The sequence below is a fragment of the Oreochromis aureus genome, linkage group 13, assembly GCF_013358895.1.
Source record: "Oreochromis aureus strain Israel breed Guangdong linkage group 13, ZZ_aureus, whole genome shotgun sequence".
In the NCBI taxonomy this organism is placed as follows: domain Eukaryota; kingdom Metazoa; phylum Chordata; class Actinopteri; order Cichliformes; family Cichlidae; genus Oreochromis; species Oreochromis aureus.
The window spans coordinates 16,917,496-16,936,007 of record NC_052954.1 but is presented as its reverse complement, the minus strand read 5'-3'; the positions used below and the strand labels follow the sequence as shown (position 1 = coordinate 16,936,007).

At 39.9% G+C, this 18,512-nt stretch overlaps 1 protein-coding gene across 3 annotated transcripts in view; it reads right to left on the bottom strand.

Moving 5' to 3' along the window:
• The window catches only part of LOC116319614 (Kv channel-interacting protein 2), a 41,321-nt gene that overhangs the window by 6,456 nt on the left and 16,353 nt on the right, over nucleotides 1-18,512 (bottom strand). The window contains exon 1 of one of the 3 annotated variants that reach the window (XM_039621822.1): nucleotides 15,224-15,792. The exons of 1 other annotated variant lie outside the window; for it this stretch is intronic. Coding sequence is in view for 1 of the 2 variants with exons in the window: in XM_039621821.1 (XP_039477755.1) it covers nucleotides 12,765-12,768 (4 nt within the window). In the remaining variant the exon portion in view is untranslated. Of the gene's footprint in view, nucleotides 1-12,764; nucleotides 12,830-15,223; nucleotides 15,793-18,512 lie in introns of those variants that run through there. One more of the 3 variants, XM_039621821.1, reaches the window with a different exon arrangement.

Sequence of the window (18,512 nt, the reverse complement as noted above, 5' to 3'; positions counted from 1 at the left end):
TGCTGGTTTAATTCCTTTATTGCATATAATACCCCTCTGTCTCCCTCCCCCATTCTGTATCTGCTTCACTACTGTACACCATCTAAAAATGTTAAAATGCCCTAACCTGCTCGCCCAGACGAGAAAAAAAGAGAAAAGGAAATCTGCACTCTTTAAGCCGAGGCGTAGACAAGCATGAAGACACCACCAGGGTGGCCTTTCTCAGACTTCCTAAAACTCTCCCTGGAGCTTTGCAGTGTCCTCTCCAGAGAACACTGTATAGCTCTTCATGACGAACAAACTGAGTTTCACTTTAAATCAAAACAATGAGAATATTTTAAAATGCAGGTCCTCATCGCATTAATAAATGTCACGTACAGCCTGTGGCTGATTATAATGAACGAGGTACTGAATGGGCTGCAGTTTTAATACTTTGAACTTATATGTGACATAGAGAGACACAGATACACCAAGCATACACCAAACCTCATAAAAAAGATCTCTCTTTCTCTCTAGCTATCTCTCTGTCTCACACACACACACACACACACACACACACACACACAGACACACACACACACTACACAGGACTGTAAATGGGTGTGACAGACAGAACAGCTAGGCAGTGAAAGAATTAGGCTAAAACTACTTCATGTTAACCTCAAACACAGAAACACACCATGAATACATATGCAGACGCCTGCCTCTCCAGGTAAGTGTTCTCTTCCAGCTGTCCCCTGACTATATTTATCAATTTAACCCTTTCCGTGCCTCTTTTTTTCTTTTGAATAATTTCTCTTACCTGTCATAGAAATGTCGATGAGCCCCAGAAAGTGCATCAGTTTGAGGGAACTGCAGACCACCAGGAGGATACCCACAGTCTGCAGCCCCTCCACCTCCCACTTGTCTTGGAAGAACAGATGCATCCTTCCCCCCCTTCCTCTCCCTCTTTTCCTATCACCAAAAATCTTTCTCTTGCCTAGGGGCAACCGTGCCCCCCCCTCAGTTTCCAGCCCAGAATGCAATGTCTTTGTCTTCAGTCTCTCCTCTCAGTCTCCAGCTATATCCCGGCGTTCGGCCATCCTAACTCCGCACAGCTCCCCACCCGCTGTCTTCACTGAAGGTAGATTGTTATTCTCCTCGTTTCTTCTTCGAGAGTGGTAAGTGCGTGGCAGCAGGAATTTCGACTTGCTACTCCACCCCCACCTCCTCTGAGGCTGTCAAAGGTGGTTTAAGTTCCAGGTGAACTTCGGACAATGCACTGTGTGTGTCCTGGCAGGTTGGTGGCAATTGTTTTCTGACTCTCTCTGGTTTTCTTGCTACTGACTCAAACTCTCTGTTCTATCTGCCTGTCCTCCCTCTCTTTCTTGCCTTACCTCCGTCACTCTCCTAGTGCTGTGTCCCTCCCCATGCTTAATTGGGTCAGTGATGGAAGTGAAGGGAGGAAAGAGGGGGATGAGAAATGGAGGCAGGGGAAAGGATAGAGTAGTACTACTTGTAGGTAAAGAGGGGAAACAGAGAGGGGGAGACATGCGAGAGATAGATGAGAAGAATGAATGGAGAGATGAGAGGGGAAGAGAGGAAGGGAAAGGAGGGACAAGAAGGAATGGTCAAAGACAAATAACGATGAGAATAGCAAATGCAAAAAAACCCCAAAACAAATAATCACACCAAAAGAGGCAGCTATGGGAAATGGAAGGATAAATTTAGGCGGAGAAGAAGCAGGAAAAGACTTAACATAAGGGAGGAGAAAAACTGTGACGACAGAGTGGCAAAGCATCTGACCCAGCAACGACTGTGGACAAACTCACAGATGTGACAATCTCCCCTGAGTATAAAGTCAACACACAAACACACAGCCTGGAGGTGAAATCTGGCTATCAAATATTGCATTTGAACTCCAGCACAGCGTGGAACATTTCAGCTGGGATGGGATCTATTGCTGTCACATCTGGCACACTGACATCCAAGCACAGACAGACACACTGAACAGGAACTAGAAAAAAACAAAAAACAACACCCTCCCCCCAGAAAATAATGGATTTGATGTACCAGAGTGGATAGGAAACTGATTTAGACACTTAACCTTTCAACAAGGTGCACAAGGCATGAGTGAGTACAACAGGTAATAATGTTATGAGCCTTCTAAAGCACAGTGTATAAGGGATACATGATCAAGGAAATTATATTTCTAAGTGGAATTGAGATATCCCAGCTGAACTGATATTGGATCCAGTCATGACCTTATTACTATAAGTGGATCTGTTATTGGCAAGATGCGGCCAATCCACACTAAAGTCATTTTCTTCGTTTGTCAGTGCAAAAATTGACTGTCTGTACTGCTAAACCTGAAATTAAGTAACACCTACAACTGATTACTGTGAGTGCTGGTAACAAGAAAGACGTACTGAGGCATAAGAATTGCAAAAAGTCCTCCAAATGAAATGACAAAATACGTAATTCATAATCTTGTTCCACAACAATGCATTTCTACATTTTCTAATAAAAAGCTCCTGTCAGCAGGGCAACATTATTATTTGTTTTCTTATTTCAGTAACAAATAACTGCCGCAAAAAAATGTGTTTTCTTAACTGCTACATGGTTCAGATGTTAAGAGGAAAAGTGCAATATATATTTAAATACAATAACTACTTACAGATAGAGAAGGCTCATGGTCACGGCTAGGAAGGAAGCAATATTAAGTTTTTATAGGAAACAGGATGAGAACAATGGTCTTGTGATACCATGAACCCAATCTCAATGTCCACACTCAAAGACTTGAAGACTTTGAAGTTCGTTACAGCTAAATCTGTGAGGCCTTAGGGCTATCCCACTGTCAAACAGTCAGGTGCACAAAGGCTCTTTGGCAAACATTTTGAGTCCTGTTTGCATACTGCATTTGTGCAGACTGTGCCTTTGCCAAGTTCATTGTGATTTCACTTTAAACACACTGTTGCAGAAAGAAAGAAGAAAAGCAAAGTTTATGTTCTAATCTTTTTTTTTATTTTTCTTCTTTTTTTTACATTTTTGTTTGATGATGAAGTTTGAAAAAACTGATAAATTATTTACAATAGCTTCTTTTCTCCACTCTTCAAGGTAGGAGACAGGAAGATTTCAAATGACAGTTAAAGTACATAGTTGATAACTTGCGTTTCTTTGCCAAGGCAGGCAAGTGTTTTGGGAAAGTAATGTCATCTACTCACTAATCCATTCACTAGTGCTATACAAAAAGGCAACCGAGTTCATGTTCAGTGTCAGAAACTGGGCAATCACTGTCAACTAATGTTTCCATTATTCTAAAGCAGACATTTAATTTGTGATGTCAAGAAGGGAACAAGTGTTCATTAAAATAAATGTCTTCACAGGTCCTGTTCTATAAATAATCTATATAACGCATTGTACGCTCGCTGGATACGTCATTAGGTGCATCTGTTCAACTACTTTAAAATGGAAATATCTGATCAGCCAGTCACATGATAGCAATTCAGCGCATTTAGGCACATAGATATGGTCAAGACAACCTGCTGAAGTTCAAACTGGCCATCAGAATGAGGAAGATTTAACTGACTTTGAATGTGGCGTTGTTATTGGTTCCAGATGGGCAGGTCTGAGCTGTGTACTGGGATTTTACCACACAAACACCTCTAGGGATTACAGCAGGGATGCCAAACTCATTTTACACTGAAGGGCACATAAAGCCCACTTTGATGGGACTTAAGTGGGGTGGTGATGAGTGAAACTCACCTTTCAGTCTTCACCTACACATTTAATCCCTGAGATATCTTAATATAAGATAAAGAAGGGCAATCTTAACAGTACATCTCAGTTTTTCTACATCATAAATGTGTAAATTGAGAGAAAATCAGCAGGAAAAATCTGTAAAACTTCTAATAATGAAGTTCAAAAATGTATGCCCGCTTTCATATTTTCCAAAGCCGTCCAGTGGGAGTCGTTGCCAGGCCAATTCTTGCCCACAGGCCTTATGTTTGAAACGCTGGTTTAGACAGAATTGTCTAAAAAAAAAAAAAAAAAAGAGTAGATATCTAGAAATGCCATGTTGATACCAGAGGTCAGAGGAAAATGACCAGACTGCGTCAAGCTGATAAGAGGCTAAAGTAACTCAAATAACCATTTGTTACAACCAAGGAGAGCAGAAGAGTGAGAGAGAATGGAGAAGAGCATCTCTGAAGACTTAACACATTGAACCTTGAAGTAGATGGGCTACAGCAGCAGAAGACTACACCATGTACTACTATTGTCAGCTAGGAACAAAAAACTGAGACTCATCAAAATTGGACAACAGATGGCTGGAAAAACATTGTCATGTGGTGACTCTTGGTTCCTGCTGTAACATTCAGATGGTTGGATCAAAATTTGGTGTAAACAACAAGAAAGCATAAATCCAGCCCGCCTTGCATTAGTGGTACAGGCTGCTGCTGCTGGTGTAATGATGTGAGGGATATCTTCTTGCCACACTTTGGGTACCTTAGTTGCAACATAATTCACTACCTGAGTATTGTAGCTGACATACCTTTATAACCACAGTGTACCCATCTCCTGGTGGCTGCTGCCGCAGTCACAAAGTTCAAATCATCTCAAACTGGTTTCTTGAGCATGACAGTGAGTTCACTGGACTCATATGGCCTCCACAGCCACCAGATCTCCATCCAACAGATCATCTTTGGGATGTGATGAATGGGAGATTCACAACATGGACGTGCAGTCGATAAATCTCCAGCAACTGTGTGATGCTGTCATGTCAATAAGGACCAGAATCTCTGAGGCATGTTTCCAGCACCTTACTGAATCTATGCCATGAAGAATTAGAGCAGTTATGATGACAAATGGGGGTCCAGCTCAGTACTAGTAATGTTTAGTTAATGAAGGGACGGTGAGTATATTAACTTACAAAGAATACGCAACATAACTTCCTAAATACTGTGATATAAAACTGACTCCTGACTGTATTTGAAAGAGTCAAATCAAGGATAAAAGTGCTACAGATCAAGGCTGGTCATACCTATCTGTCATTATCTCTTACCTACAGTATTATTATCCCTGTCATATAACAAGACTTTGCTTCTCTCCTCCATATTTGTTCAAACATGACGGCTCTGTGAGTCCAGGAATATTCTAAGGCACTGACTTTTGATCTTACTGGTGCAGTTGCTTCTAATAATGGTAACAAAGTTTAGCTTGCTTCACTGTTGCACTGTTTGTATCCCCGTACGCACTGATTTGGTGACTTGTAAGTCAAAATATGTCTAGACATCCAGGTAACTGTAAAATCAGAGCGGGCTAAATTTGGTTGAGAAGTGAGGTTTTTTGTAGACATCTGAAATGAATGCAGCACACCCTTTGTTTCACCAGCATTTCACATTATATGTTTTCATGTAGCGCAGAAAAAAAATATGATTATGTTTTTATAAGAAAAGTTATGCAGAACTCAAACAGGAGTTTGCATTTACTAAGCCAGGCAAAAGATGAGAGGACTCAAATGCAGGAAACCAGCAGATAATTTTAAAACTGAGAGCTTTTGACATGAAGAAGTGCTGATTTGATTATTGCTGCTGAAAAACTGGGAAAAAATCTAATTAAAGAGCAGAAGTAAAACCAGCTGGGTTGAGTGATTGATGTGTGATTTCAAAAGAAAATAAAACGTAAGCAAACAGAACCAACTAACAGCAACGGCAACAAACAAATAAGACTTCTCTGTGAATCATTTTTAGTTTTAAACTTTTAAAATACATTTAAATGACAAATTCACACTTTACATGACAATGCCAGGAGACACTGCAATTGTTTCTTGTCAATGACGGCCCTTAGCGACCAATTACCAACTGACGCTGCCATCTCTCGAGCCAGGCCATTACTGCGGCTTAAAACAGAATGGCTTTCACAACGTATCTAACAAGCTGCAACTACAATGGCTGGAAATGAAGCAAACTGTTAATTTGAATGAATTTTCACTTTCAGTTGGACACTGCCTCCACTCTAGCTGTAAATTTGGGAAGAGATTTCATCTTCCAAAACCATTTTCTTGGGTCCAACATAGACACCTGAATCACAGCTCCTTTTTCAGTTGATACTCATGCTCTGTAATTACAAAAATCTAGTTTTAAGAAAGGCTCAGAGCAAGAAAAAAAATTAAAAATTAGACTACTTCTTCCATCTTCTTCGTATTACTCCTCCTTGGGTCCTTGTATTGCCTATTCATTAATCCTCCCACAACGCTCGGTGGCCCGATCATTTTTCAACTGAAGATGAATCAATTACTTTGGTGAAGTGAAGGGGGTTAAATAGGCTGGACCCGGGGAAATGCTTGCACTGATTTTGGAAATCATTTTGCTAAGCTTTCAGGAGGCTTTAAGGTTTGAATGTGTCTCAGATGGCCAATGACTGAAAGCTATGATTGAAAGTTCACTCGCCTGCTGCTATTCCCTGGCCCCTAAACGCATCATGTCAGTGATACTCCCACCACCACCACCAATGCTCACGTATCGATGCTCAAGGAGTTATGCTTTGAGAACGTCTGGATGCAAATTTGACTAGAATTTGATACCTGTCCATGTCATAGCTAGACGAGCCAATATTATCTTTGATGGGGTTATTTTATTTTTATTAGCTACTGATAGCTTCAGGATGAGGTGGAAAGTTGGATTTACATATACTTACAACATACTAATCTCCAAATCAGTCACACTGTGAAGCTTCTCTACATTTAAAAGTTTGGTAAACAACAAAATCCCGATTAAGCTCCTCACACAATAATTGTCACTTCATTTTTAATCAGCTGAGGTCTTTGCAGTCAGTGTCCAACAGAGTGTTTCTGTTTGTTTGGAATCTGACAGTCTGTGTGATATAATTAGCAGGGTAGTGGTTATCTTAGATACTGCTCCTTTTTTTATCCCCATCTTAACCATCCATCACGTCTGAAGGTGTTTAAAGGGCAGTTTGAGAAATCACAGATGAAAGGGTTTGGGGTTTTTTTTTTTTTGCCTAAATTGGTTATGTGTCATACAAACGAGAAGGTTGAGCTCTAATGCATCCCGAGGGATATAATGACAAACATTTACTTGGGAGAATTCTAATCTACAATAAATGGTGACACCCTCACACATGTGTGCACACTTAGACTATAATAAAATGTTGGGTTAATCAGTCTTACTTGATTAGCCTCTGTGAGGCATAGTTTGCCCGAGGCCAGACACACCAAGTAATTGAAATACCTCCATATTTAGACGTCTACCTGGGCAATTATTCCTCTCAAAACTGATTAAAATGTCTAAGAGAGTGCAAGGGGGGAGGGTAATATGTGTGTGCGAAAGCGTGCAGCGAAGGAGACACAGAGGAGGTCATTGACAAATGGTGCTCAAAATTGGCTAGTGTGTTTCCAATTAGATAAGTGAAATAAGAGATCCATTTGCATAGATCATTAGCTTTTGAGGATATTTTTAATACGGCGATGGGGGACAAAAACAGATTCTACTGAAGCCGAGTCCTTTCAGTATAAACTACAGAGACCAGCTAATGAACAGTTTTCTTTAGAAAGTGCACACAACCCGGTGACACAGACGGATCAAAAATGTTGTCTGTTTGGAGGAAATGAGACGTACTAATTTATGTTTTTGGGAAACATCAGCAGCATCCGAATGCTAAGTTTGGGAGTATGTCTTTTACTCGTGTGACATTTAATGATAAGGACTAAAGTTAGGATCAACCAGAAAAGCTTGATCTGTTGCAGTTTATGTATAATAAATACATGATGAAAGTGCCAAAAACTACTGTAAGAATATAACTAGTCTTAGTTGTTAAATGATCGTGTGTAGGTCAAAAGAATTTAGCTGATCTGTTTACAGCTCATTAAATAAAATGTGTTTAAGGTCTTTAAGGCACAAAATTGACCGTTTTTAATTTTGACAAACTTTAGATTGAAGCTATTAAGCGGCACACCTGTAGAGGGCAGTGCAAGGTAAGACATGTAACTAGCAAAACAGCAGTCAACAATGCTGTTCAACTCTTGGTATGCTCTTTCCTTGTTGCTGTCCTTGATTTAATCCAGCTGCAGGGAGCAGTTTGAGAGAAATGAAAGATCACAAGCTATTAATGATTTCCAATGCCATCTCTCTCTCTCACACGCGCATTGCCTGCAAGATCCGCGGTTGATATTATGGCATTGTCTAAGATCAAAGCAGCAGCAGCCCAAACAGCATTAAAGTTGTACTTTGAACCTTCTGACACTCAGCTTTCATGCCTTTTTCTAATGCATCCTGTGTTTGTGAGTGGTGTAAAGCAGTCAATCTAAATTGGGTTTGCATCGCTGACAACAATCCTCTAAACCTATTTCTATCAAGTCATAAAACCTCTGCTCTGCTGTTTCCTGCCAGGAGCCAAATCAGGAAAACATCCTGTGGGTCGATACAACAGAAAAAAAGGGGAAAAAAACTTCAGCTAAGAGGGTTGGAATCTCAGCACTCCGAAGGTTTGGTTTCAGCTGTGGAAGGATTTGTTTCTAAAACGACCACTAAAACAAGTCTTAAGTTTAAATTAGTGCCACAGCAACAATATTACGGAGCAAAACAAACTACTTTCTCAGCCAAACAACACATTACTATGCTGGAACACAAGACAGTGAAACATGTACTTTGAGGAAAGCTCAGCCAGCGTGCAGCAACTTACAGGAAAGTTATCCCAAATGCTTACTGGTATCCTGCCATGAATAAAGATCAAATTGGCAGTTAAATCAATGGCAGAACGACAGCAGCCTGTAGCCTTCTTCTGTTGTTATAGGACAGGGTAAATAATGTCTGTCCAACACAAAGTGTTTTATACTCGTGAATCCTGCTGCCAGGTTTCTGTGGCCTTGTTAATACTGTAATGTAAGAATAATGGCCAGAGAAATTTTAAAAAAGAGAAGAATAAATAAAGAGCTGTGCCATCAGGCAGATATTTCAATCTTTACTCCAATTTACATTCAGCCCATTGGGGTCAAAACCAAGCAAGACACAGTCATAAAACTTTACAGATGTGTGGCTGAGACCTGAATTATTCACGACCATTTGCCCTGATGGTTACCTCTTATATTCTAATACATGAAAGGAAAGTGCAGCTTTACCACAAGTAATGTCTGCAGCTTAATTAAGTAGTTTTAGGAGTAATTGTTCTTACCATAACCACAGCTTACTGTCTTCTATCCCAGCATAAGCATTGCCATCTCAGAAACCTATTTCTTATATTTTAACAGCGCCTGTGTTCGCCCGCTATATGGCTTCTTATACCAAAGAGCAGGGATGTCAAATTCCTTTTAAGGTGGGCCACATGCAGCCCATCTTGATCTTGAGTGGGCCAGACTGTAGAAAATCCCATTTCCCATTCATTTCCAGGTGCATTTTCAGTTTTTGTGAGTTCTTATTTTATTTATTTATTTTAGTGTGGACACATTGTAAAGAAAACTGAAATTTCTAGAGTAAATGGTTAAAAAACAGGAACTTTTCTATGATTTAATTGTTTAGCTCTCATTTCATTAGTTTGGTGTCGTATGAATGGCCATGGGGGAGGTCTTTATCCCTAGTGCAAGCTTTAAAATTTATGAAAAATACAGTTAAAAGTACAAATTTTATAGCCACCTTAAGATTTTTCAAAGATGTCCAATGGGCTGGATTGTAGTCTTTGCTGGGCCATTTCTGGCCCCCAGGCCTTATGTTTGACATCCTTGCCATAGAGCAAGATACAGTCTATTCAGCTGCTGCTTATCAGCTGGCAAAGCTACCTCAACAGAGGATCATCATTTTGTACTTTGATTCAAAACAATGCTACCAGGTTTAGTCTGTCTGACAGATCTGCTACAGCTGGGTGGGTGAATATTTCATCAAATATTGCTGGTTTCTTTTGTGCCAGAGAAACTGCTGAAGCAACTCAGAAAAATCAAATTCATCTTGAAAACAGCACAGCCGAACATTAATGGGTTAAGCTGCGCAGCGGAAAATGGTCTTCAGATATGAAGCTAAGCCGCGCTAATGCAAATCTTTCAAATTATAAAAAAATGACAGATTTTTTTTTCAAGGTTAGGTTTGTGTGTGTGTGTGTGTGTGTGTGTGTGTGTGTGTGTGTGTGTGTACTTGTTTTCGTGACATCTGAGGACAATTTTATGATAACACACTCACAAAATGAGGCCTTCGGAAAAATGAGGACATTTTGAGGTCCTCATTTTTCCGAGCCTTCTAAAGTGTTCTAGAGGCCCCAACATGCTCCCAAACCAAAAATCTCGAATGTCCTGAAATATCACAATTTTATGAAAAGTGTGTTTAAGTGTGTTTAGCGTTTTGCTCACTTTCAGTTTCGCCGCCTACTGGCCAGTTTTGGAACAAAACACACTTTTAACACACTTTCAGTGACGCCACTCTGTGAGTCCTCATTTTGTAGGTGTGTCAGACACAATAACACATTTGACCCAGGTTATAGTGACGTCACTCTGCGAGTCCTCATTTTGTAGGTGTGTCAGACACAATAACACATTTGACCCAGGTTATACCCTTCTTGGGGCTTAAGCAAGGGTAACAACAGTTAAATCAGGCAAATCTTGACAAAATGAAGGTCTTTAGATTCAGTTATTAGTGCCTGCACATCTTGGGGTTTTTGTTGTTGACAAAATGTCTCAAAATATAAAGTTTCAACATTTGTGTAATTATATTACTGTTATTTAATGAGTCTTACTTCTCAAAATCAATGCACAAATTGTCTGACCTTCACTAAGCAGAATGATGTGTGTGCAGATTTTGACCCTTGAAGAGTTTATATTAATCTGCATTAATATAATTGCATCTGCAATCTGCAGTTGAACTTAGAGATTCCTGCCGCTGTCATGTGATTCAGTATGATCATCAGGCTCAGTCTCGACTCTGAATTCCAAGAGGGCAGCAGCATGTCTCCTTGTTGAATGTCTGCTTTGAATTTTGGGTTGTTTTTTTGTTTTGGTTTTTCTCCTCTGCTACTACCAGAAGTTGTCTGCACCACACCAGGGCCTGTGCTGCTAGCATAAACCAACTGAGCCTCAACCAGGGCCTGTGCTGTTTTCTGAGGCCATCTGCACCGCACCAGGGCCTAGCTAGACCCATAGGCACCACACCAGGGCCTTTACTGCTGTGTAATCAATTACTGTAAATGTACATGTTATCAGGAAATGATCAGACGGCAGAGGGTTTTCAGGAAACACTGTTAAATGTTCAGTTTCTATTTCATATGTTAAAACAAGATCTAGAGTGTGATAAAAGTGGTGGGTGGGTTCTTTTACATTTTGAGAGAAGCCAATTGAGTCTAATAACAGATTAAATGCCATGTTGAGGCTGTCATTTTTAGCATCTACATGGATGTTAAAATCACCCACAATAATTATTTTATCTGAGCTGAGCACTAAATCAGATAAAAAGTCTGAGAAATCAGACAGAAACTCTGTAAGGCCCAGGTGGACGATAGATGATAACAAGTAAGACTGGTTTCTGAGTTTTACAGCTGGGGTGGACGAGGCTAAGCATCAGGCTTTCAAATGAATTAAAAGTCTGTCTTGGTCTTTCGTTAATTAATAGGCTGGTGTGAAAAATTGCTGCCACACCGCCCCCTCCGCCTGTGCTTTGCGATTTCTGGTAGTTAGAATTACTCGGGGTGTTGATTCATTTTAACTAACATAATCATCCGACTGCAACCAGGTTTCTGTAAGGCAGAGTAAATCGATTTGTTGATCAATTATTAAGTCATGTACTAACAGACTTGGAGGAGAGCGCCTAATATTTAATAATCCACAATGTTTTACTCTTTGGTTCAGATGTGGATACTGTATTGTTCTTTCTTTTTTTGATTTTTTTTATGTTTAAATTGTTTTTGCTGGTTTTAGTTTGTTTTTGTCTGTTTGGGAGCTGACACGGTCTCAGTGGAGATGGGTTTTTGGGGGTAGCAGGAGGAGAGAAGCTGCAGAGAGGCGTAAGACTGCAACTCTGCTTCTTGGTCCCAACTCTGGATAGTCATATTTTGGGGCTTTAATAAATTTGTCCATATTTCTAGAAATGAGAGCTGCTCCATCCAAAGTGGGATGGATGCCGCCTCTCCTAACAAGACCAGGTTTCCTCCAGAAGCTTTGCCAATTATCTATGAAGCCGACATCATTTCTGGGACAACACAGACAGCAATTTAAGGAGAAATGCAGCTAAACAGGTCACTCCTGGTCTGATTGGGGAGGGGACCAGAGAAAACTACAGAGTCAACATTGTTTTGGCAAAGTTACACACTGATTCGATATTGATTTCAGTGACCTCCGATTGGCGTAACTGGGTGTCATTACTGCCGATGTGAATTATGATTTTACTGAATTTACGTTTACCCTTATGTGGTGGCGCGAATGAGGAATAACCGGGACGGTAACTAAGATGTTGACAACGCCACCTGGGGAGGGAGTTACACCCAGGAAAGATATCTCTAGCCAATGTAAGTGTTACACTGGCAACCAAAGCCCACAGACTTGTTATTAACGGCAAAGGTGAGGCAGGTGAATTTTACAAATCAAGGTTTATTAAGAAGAACTACTAAAAACATAGAATTATAAAATCAAAGAGGCACCTAAGGTAGCAGGGTTGAGACGGCAAAATAGTTAATTAAAACGACCAGACTCCCTACCACGATGCTACCCTAAAACAATCACAACATGATAAAAGAGCAACTAAACAAAATGGTGGAGACCGGCCACTTGAGGAGGCAACCTACAGGAGGAGTGCCCAAGGGTGCCACCAATTACTCACCCATGTGATTTCACTGCAGACCTCACTCACACTAAACGGTGCAATCTACCTATGCCCGGTGTGTACACTCGCATGCATCGGGAGGGATTCCACCTCACGTGCCTAGCCCCTCAACAAGCAGCCACACCTCCACTAAAGCAATAAAAGAAAGCATAAAACATTAAACAGATTAGTAAAAGATCTACATAAAACAAATACACCCCAAATTACTGTTTGTTATAAAAGCATTGCGTAACAAACAAAACAGCATATGACAAGACAGCAGTAGTATAGTGCAAGCCTGCAACAAAAGAGGGAAACAGTTGTCAAAGTCCACCCTACTATGCCACGTTATGATGAACACAAGAGTCCCACTTACCACTCTCTAAAGGGCAATACTAAACTGAGTAACTTTCCTGGAGAGATCTGCAGCGCTTAACTGCCTAATGCTCGCAGCCACCTTGGATGGACAAGACTACCAAATGACTCCTTCTGGTAGTGAAGCGCAGCTGTTTCTTATAAGCCTGCTAATTGTCAACTGGGAAGGTGTGGATGTTAGTGGTGCGTTTGTGGACATCATGTAAAATCCTACCCCAGAATCTACTTCACTACACTTAGCCAGCAGTTTTAAATTTCCTTCAATGTCGCCTGCTCTGGCCCCTGGAAGACAATTAACTATGGTTGCCGGTGTCTCTAGCTTCACATGTCTGAGAACAGAATCACCAATTACCAGAGTTTGACCCCGACGGTGTGTCGCCGAGTGGGGAAAAACGGTTAGACACATGTATGAATTTGAGGAATGGACCCAAAATGCAGACACAAAGGAACGTGAAAGAAAATTTTAATATTAACAGAAAGCAAGCTGTTTATTAAGGCTGGTAAAATAGGCAGAACCAGCTTCCAGTTTGGATTCGGGAGACAGACACTATCTCTACTTTTAAGATTAGGCTTCAAACTTTCCTTTTTGCTAAAGCATATAGTTAGGGCAGGATCAGGTGACCCTGAATCCTCCCTTAGTTGTGCTGCAGTGAACGTAGGCTGCCGGGGATTCCCATGATGCACTGAGTTTTTTCCTTTCCAGTCACCTTTCTCACTCACTATGTGTTAATAGACCTCTCTGCACTGAATCATACTTGTTATTAATCCACAGCATGTCTTTATCCTGTCTTCCTTCTCTCACCCCAACCAATCACAGCAGATGGCCCCGCCCCTCCCTGAGCCTGGTTCTGCTGGAGGTTTCTTCCTGTTAAAAGGGAGTTTTTCCTTCGCACTGTCGCCAAAGTTCTTGCTCATAGGTGGTCGTATGATTGTTGGGTTTTTCCTCTGTATCTATTATTGTGCGATCTACTGTACAATATAAAGCGCCTTGAGGCGATTGTTGTTGTGATTTGGTGCTATATAAATAAAATTGAATTTAATTGAATTAAAAGATTACAAAACAAAAGGCAGAAGTGAAGCTAAACAATAACCTAACCTGGGGACAAACCATGAAACCTGACATGGATACAAACATACCTGGAACATGGAAACGTGGCACCAAAGACAACAGATGACCTGACACTGAACAAATGAGGACAGGACTTACAGTGGCTTGCAAAAGTATTCGCCCCTTGAACTTTTCCACATTTTGTCACATTACTGCCACAAACATGAATCAATTTTATTGGACTCGCACATGAAAGACCAATACAAAGTGGTCTACACGTGAGAAGTGGAATGAAAATCATACATGATTCCAAACATTTTTACAAATAAATAACTGAAAAGGGGGTGTGCGTAATTATTCAGCCCCTGAGTCAATACTTTGTAGAACCACCTTTTGCTGAAATTGGATTCCATTAAAATTGATTCATGTTTGTGGCAGTAATGTGACAAAATGTGGAAAAGGGGACGAATACTTTTGCAAGCCCTTGTAAGTACACAGAGAGACAATGAGGGGATGAGGAACAGCTGGGACAAATCAGACCTAACAAGACAAGGGAAACAAAACTAGACTCACTGCATATAGGACAAGGACTTTCACAATAAAACAGACATCACAAGGGTAATCTAATAAACAAATGAACTTAGCTAACCTAAAGAACTTATAAATAAACATCGACATCCAAACAAACTAAAACTTAAAATGCTGGGTCAACAAACCCAGGAAAGTGACAGTAAAATCATTTATTATACACATTATACTTATTTTCTTAAATTGCTTATCTATTATCTGTATTTTCACTTGAGGGTCTAGGGTACTGCTCTTCTTTTCATGACAAATTAGGACATGTTTATGATAACACACTGACAATATCAGGCCAATTTTGGCATTACTCCATCAGTGAACAGCATGCCCATGCTAACTTAAACTAGACCAGCAAGCTAACCACATGTGTATTTAAGTGTTACTTAAGAATAGGAACCAAACAAATTAACGGAACGAAATTAACTGTAACAGCAGTTTGCAAAACACTGTGACACTTCTCAAGTGTTCCTACCTCAAATACAGCGAGTGTTGCTGTGTTTTTGTTGTTAAATGGACGAGGAGAGCCCGTGGCTGGTGAGAGGATGCGGCATTTCGTCAGTGGAGCATAGAACGACGTCTGTGATTGGACAACAAGTGAGTAACGCTGCATCTGATTGTTCGAAAGCCTCAACCAAAGAGCTGCTGGTCACGGCAAGATACAAACTCGCCGGAGCTCTGAGTGAACTGCACATCCGGGACCTTCAGCACTCAGCAGAGATTTGTCTTGACGTATGTATTTACCTTTGATATCCATGACTCGACGCACATTTAGCAAGGTAAAGTTGTATGTTTAACAAGCTAATTAACGCTAGTTAAACGGAACTAAAACAATACACAATCGATTTGAACAAACTGTGTGATGAATGATGATAAATGCTAAAAAATTACTTAAGATTTATCTTCAACAATAGATATTAGAAGTTTAATTTAACTGTTTTAAATTCCCACTGGAGTTAAAGGGACCTGTGGCCTTGCACGTGCTCTGCATCTTCAACTGCACAGACAGTCAGTCTAAGCTCTTTTTAAGTGTAGCTAACTGCAACACACATTTTTTTTTTTCAACACAAGATATGTTTGGGGGATTTAAATGTTAATAATAATGTTTTCGTATTTAGCACAAACCAATAGGGTCTGGGTCTCTGGCCCAGCGTTTCTGACGTTATTCTAAGGTTTTGAGTTTCTTATGTTTAGTGGCGGGTTAGTTGAGTTTGGCTTAACGTTATTAACATTGTTTTAAGGAGTTTATGTTAGGGTTGTATATTACAACGTTTGTATTTTCATGCCATTTTTCCTGTTTTATTTTGAAAGAGTCTGTTGTGTTCAGTTCATTAATCTCACTGACCTGTTGTGTCAATAGAATCATTTGTGCCAGCTACTTCCTGCTCTCCTTCCATCCTGTCTCAACCTCCAACAGGAAAGTAGAAGTCCTCATATGGTAGGACCAGTGATTGTAGTGTGTGTGTTACACTGTCCTCATATTGTTTTAAGCTGTGAAGGACATGAGTGTGTTTCAGTTGCCTTCCTCATGTGGTTGGATCAACAACTCTAGTGTGTGTTACACTGTCCTCATATTGTGGGTAGCAGAACTGTACAGTGTTAAGTTTCTTTAGAATCTGGTATAAGGAAGTCGGATCCTTCTGTAATAATGTTCACTGATACAAATATGATCTGTAGTTAATTATCTAGTCGGGATTTATACTAGAGAATGTTTCTGACGTTATATTGTTGTCTTTTGTTGCAGACACCAAGTGCTGAGGTCCTGTCTCAGCCTCATACTTACCCACTTCATTCTTCCAACAGGTTACACATCATATTTTTGTATTTGGTATCAAGTATATGTGTCAGATGGGCCTAGTGCATAAATGAAATGCACTTTAATTGTATTAAAACAATCAGTTTCAGTCAAAGTTAACCAAAATCAACATTAGCATTAGGAGAAAGTAATTGTCTATACCATTTGTTAGTCCAAACTTTCCGTAAAGCATCAGCGTGATCTTTATTCTGACTACATTTGATATTTTTGTCCTTTTACACATGTTTTTGTCCATTTAACCTCCGCTGATCAGTTTACATGATTTAATTTCTGGGGAAATAGATGCCTTTAAATCAGTGTTGGGTTTGGAGCTTTTATTGACAACAGCAGAAGAAGTTAGAAGTCAGGAACATGAACTCTACATGTGTTCAGTCGTCATGTCCTCATATTGTTTTAAGCTGTGAAGGACATGAGTGTGTTTAAGAAGAAGTCCTCATATGGTAGGACCAGTGATTGTAGTGTGTGTTACACTGTCCTCATATTGTTTTAAGCTGTGAAGGACATGAGTGTGTTTCAGTTGCCTTCCTCATGTGGTTGGACCAACAACTCTAGTGTGTGTTACACTGTCCTCATATTGTTGGTAGCAGAACTGTACAGTGTTAAGTTTCTTTAGAATCTGGTATAAGGAAGTCGGATCCTTCTGTAATAATGTTCACTGCTACAAATATGATCTGTAGTTGATCATCTAGTCGGGATTTATACTAGAGAATGTTTCTGACGTTATATTGTTGTCTTTTGTTGCAGACACCAAGTGCTGAGGTCCTGTCTCAGCCTCATACAGACCAATCGGTGAGTGACATACCCACTTCATTCTTCCAACAGGTTACACATCATGTTTTTGTATTTGGTATCAAGTATATGTGTCAGATGGGCCTAGTGCATAAATGAAATGCACTTTAATTGTATTAAAACAATCAGTTTCAGTCAAAGTTAACCAAAATCAACATTAGCATTAGGAGAAAGTAATTGTCTATACCATTTGTTAGTCCAAACTTTCCCTTTAAGCATCAGCTTGATCTTTATTCTGACTACATTTGATATTTTTGTCCTTTTACACATGTTTTGTCCATTTAACCTCCGCTGATCAGTTTACATGATTTAATTTCTGGGGAAATAGATGGCTTTACATCAGTGTTGGGTTTAGAGCTTTTATTGACAACAGCAGGAGAAGTTAGAAGTCAGGAACATGAACTCTACATGTGTTCAGTCGTCATGTCCTCATATTGTTTTAAGCTGTGAAGGACATGAGTGTGTTTCAGTTGCCTTCTTCATGTGGTTGGACCAACAACTCTAGTGTGTGTTACACTGTCCTCATATTGTGTGTAGCAGAACTGTACAGTGTTAAGTTTCTATAGAATCTGGTATAAGGAAGTCAGATCCTTCTGTGAATAATGTTCACTGCTACAAATATGATCTGTAGTTGATCATCTAGTCGGGATTTATACTAGAGAATGTTTCTGACGTTATATTGTCTTTTGTTGCAGACACCAAGTGCTGAGGTCCTGTCTCAGCCTCATACAGACCAATCGGTGAGTGACTTACCCACTTCATTCTTCCAACAGGTTACACATCATGTTTTTGTATTTGGTATCAAGTATATGTGTCAGATGGGCCTAGTGCATAAATGAAATGCACTTTAATTGTATTAAAACAATCAGTTTCAGTCAAAGTTAACCAAAATCAACATTAGCATTAGGAGAAAGTAATTGTCTATACCATTTGTTAGTCCAAACTTTCCTTTTAAGCATCAGCTTGATCTTTATTCTGACTACATTTGATATTTTTGTCCTTTTACATGTTTTTGTCCATTTAACCTCCTGCTGATCAGTTTACATGATTTAATTTCTGGGGAAATAGATGGCTTTACATCAGTGTTGGGTTTAGAGCTTTTATTGACAACAGCAGGAGAAGTTAGAAGTCAGGAACATGAACTCTACATGTGTTCAGT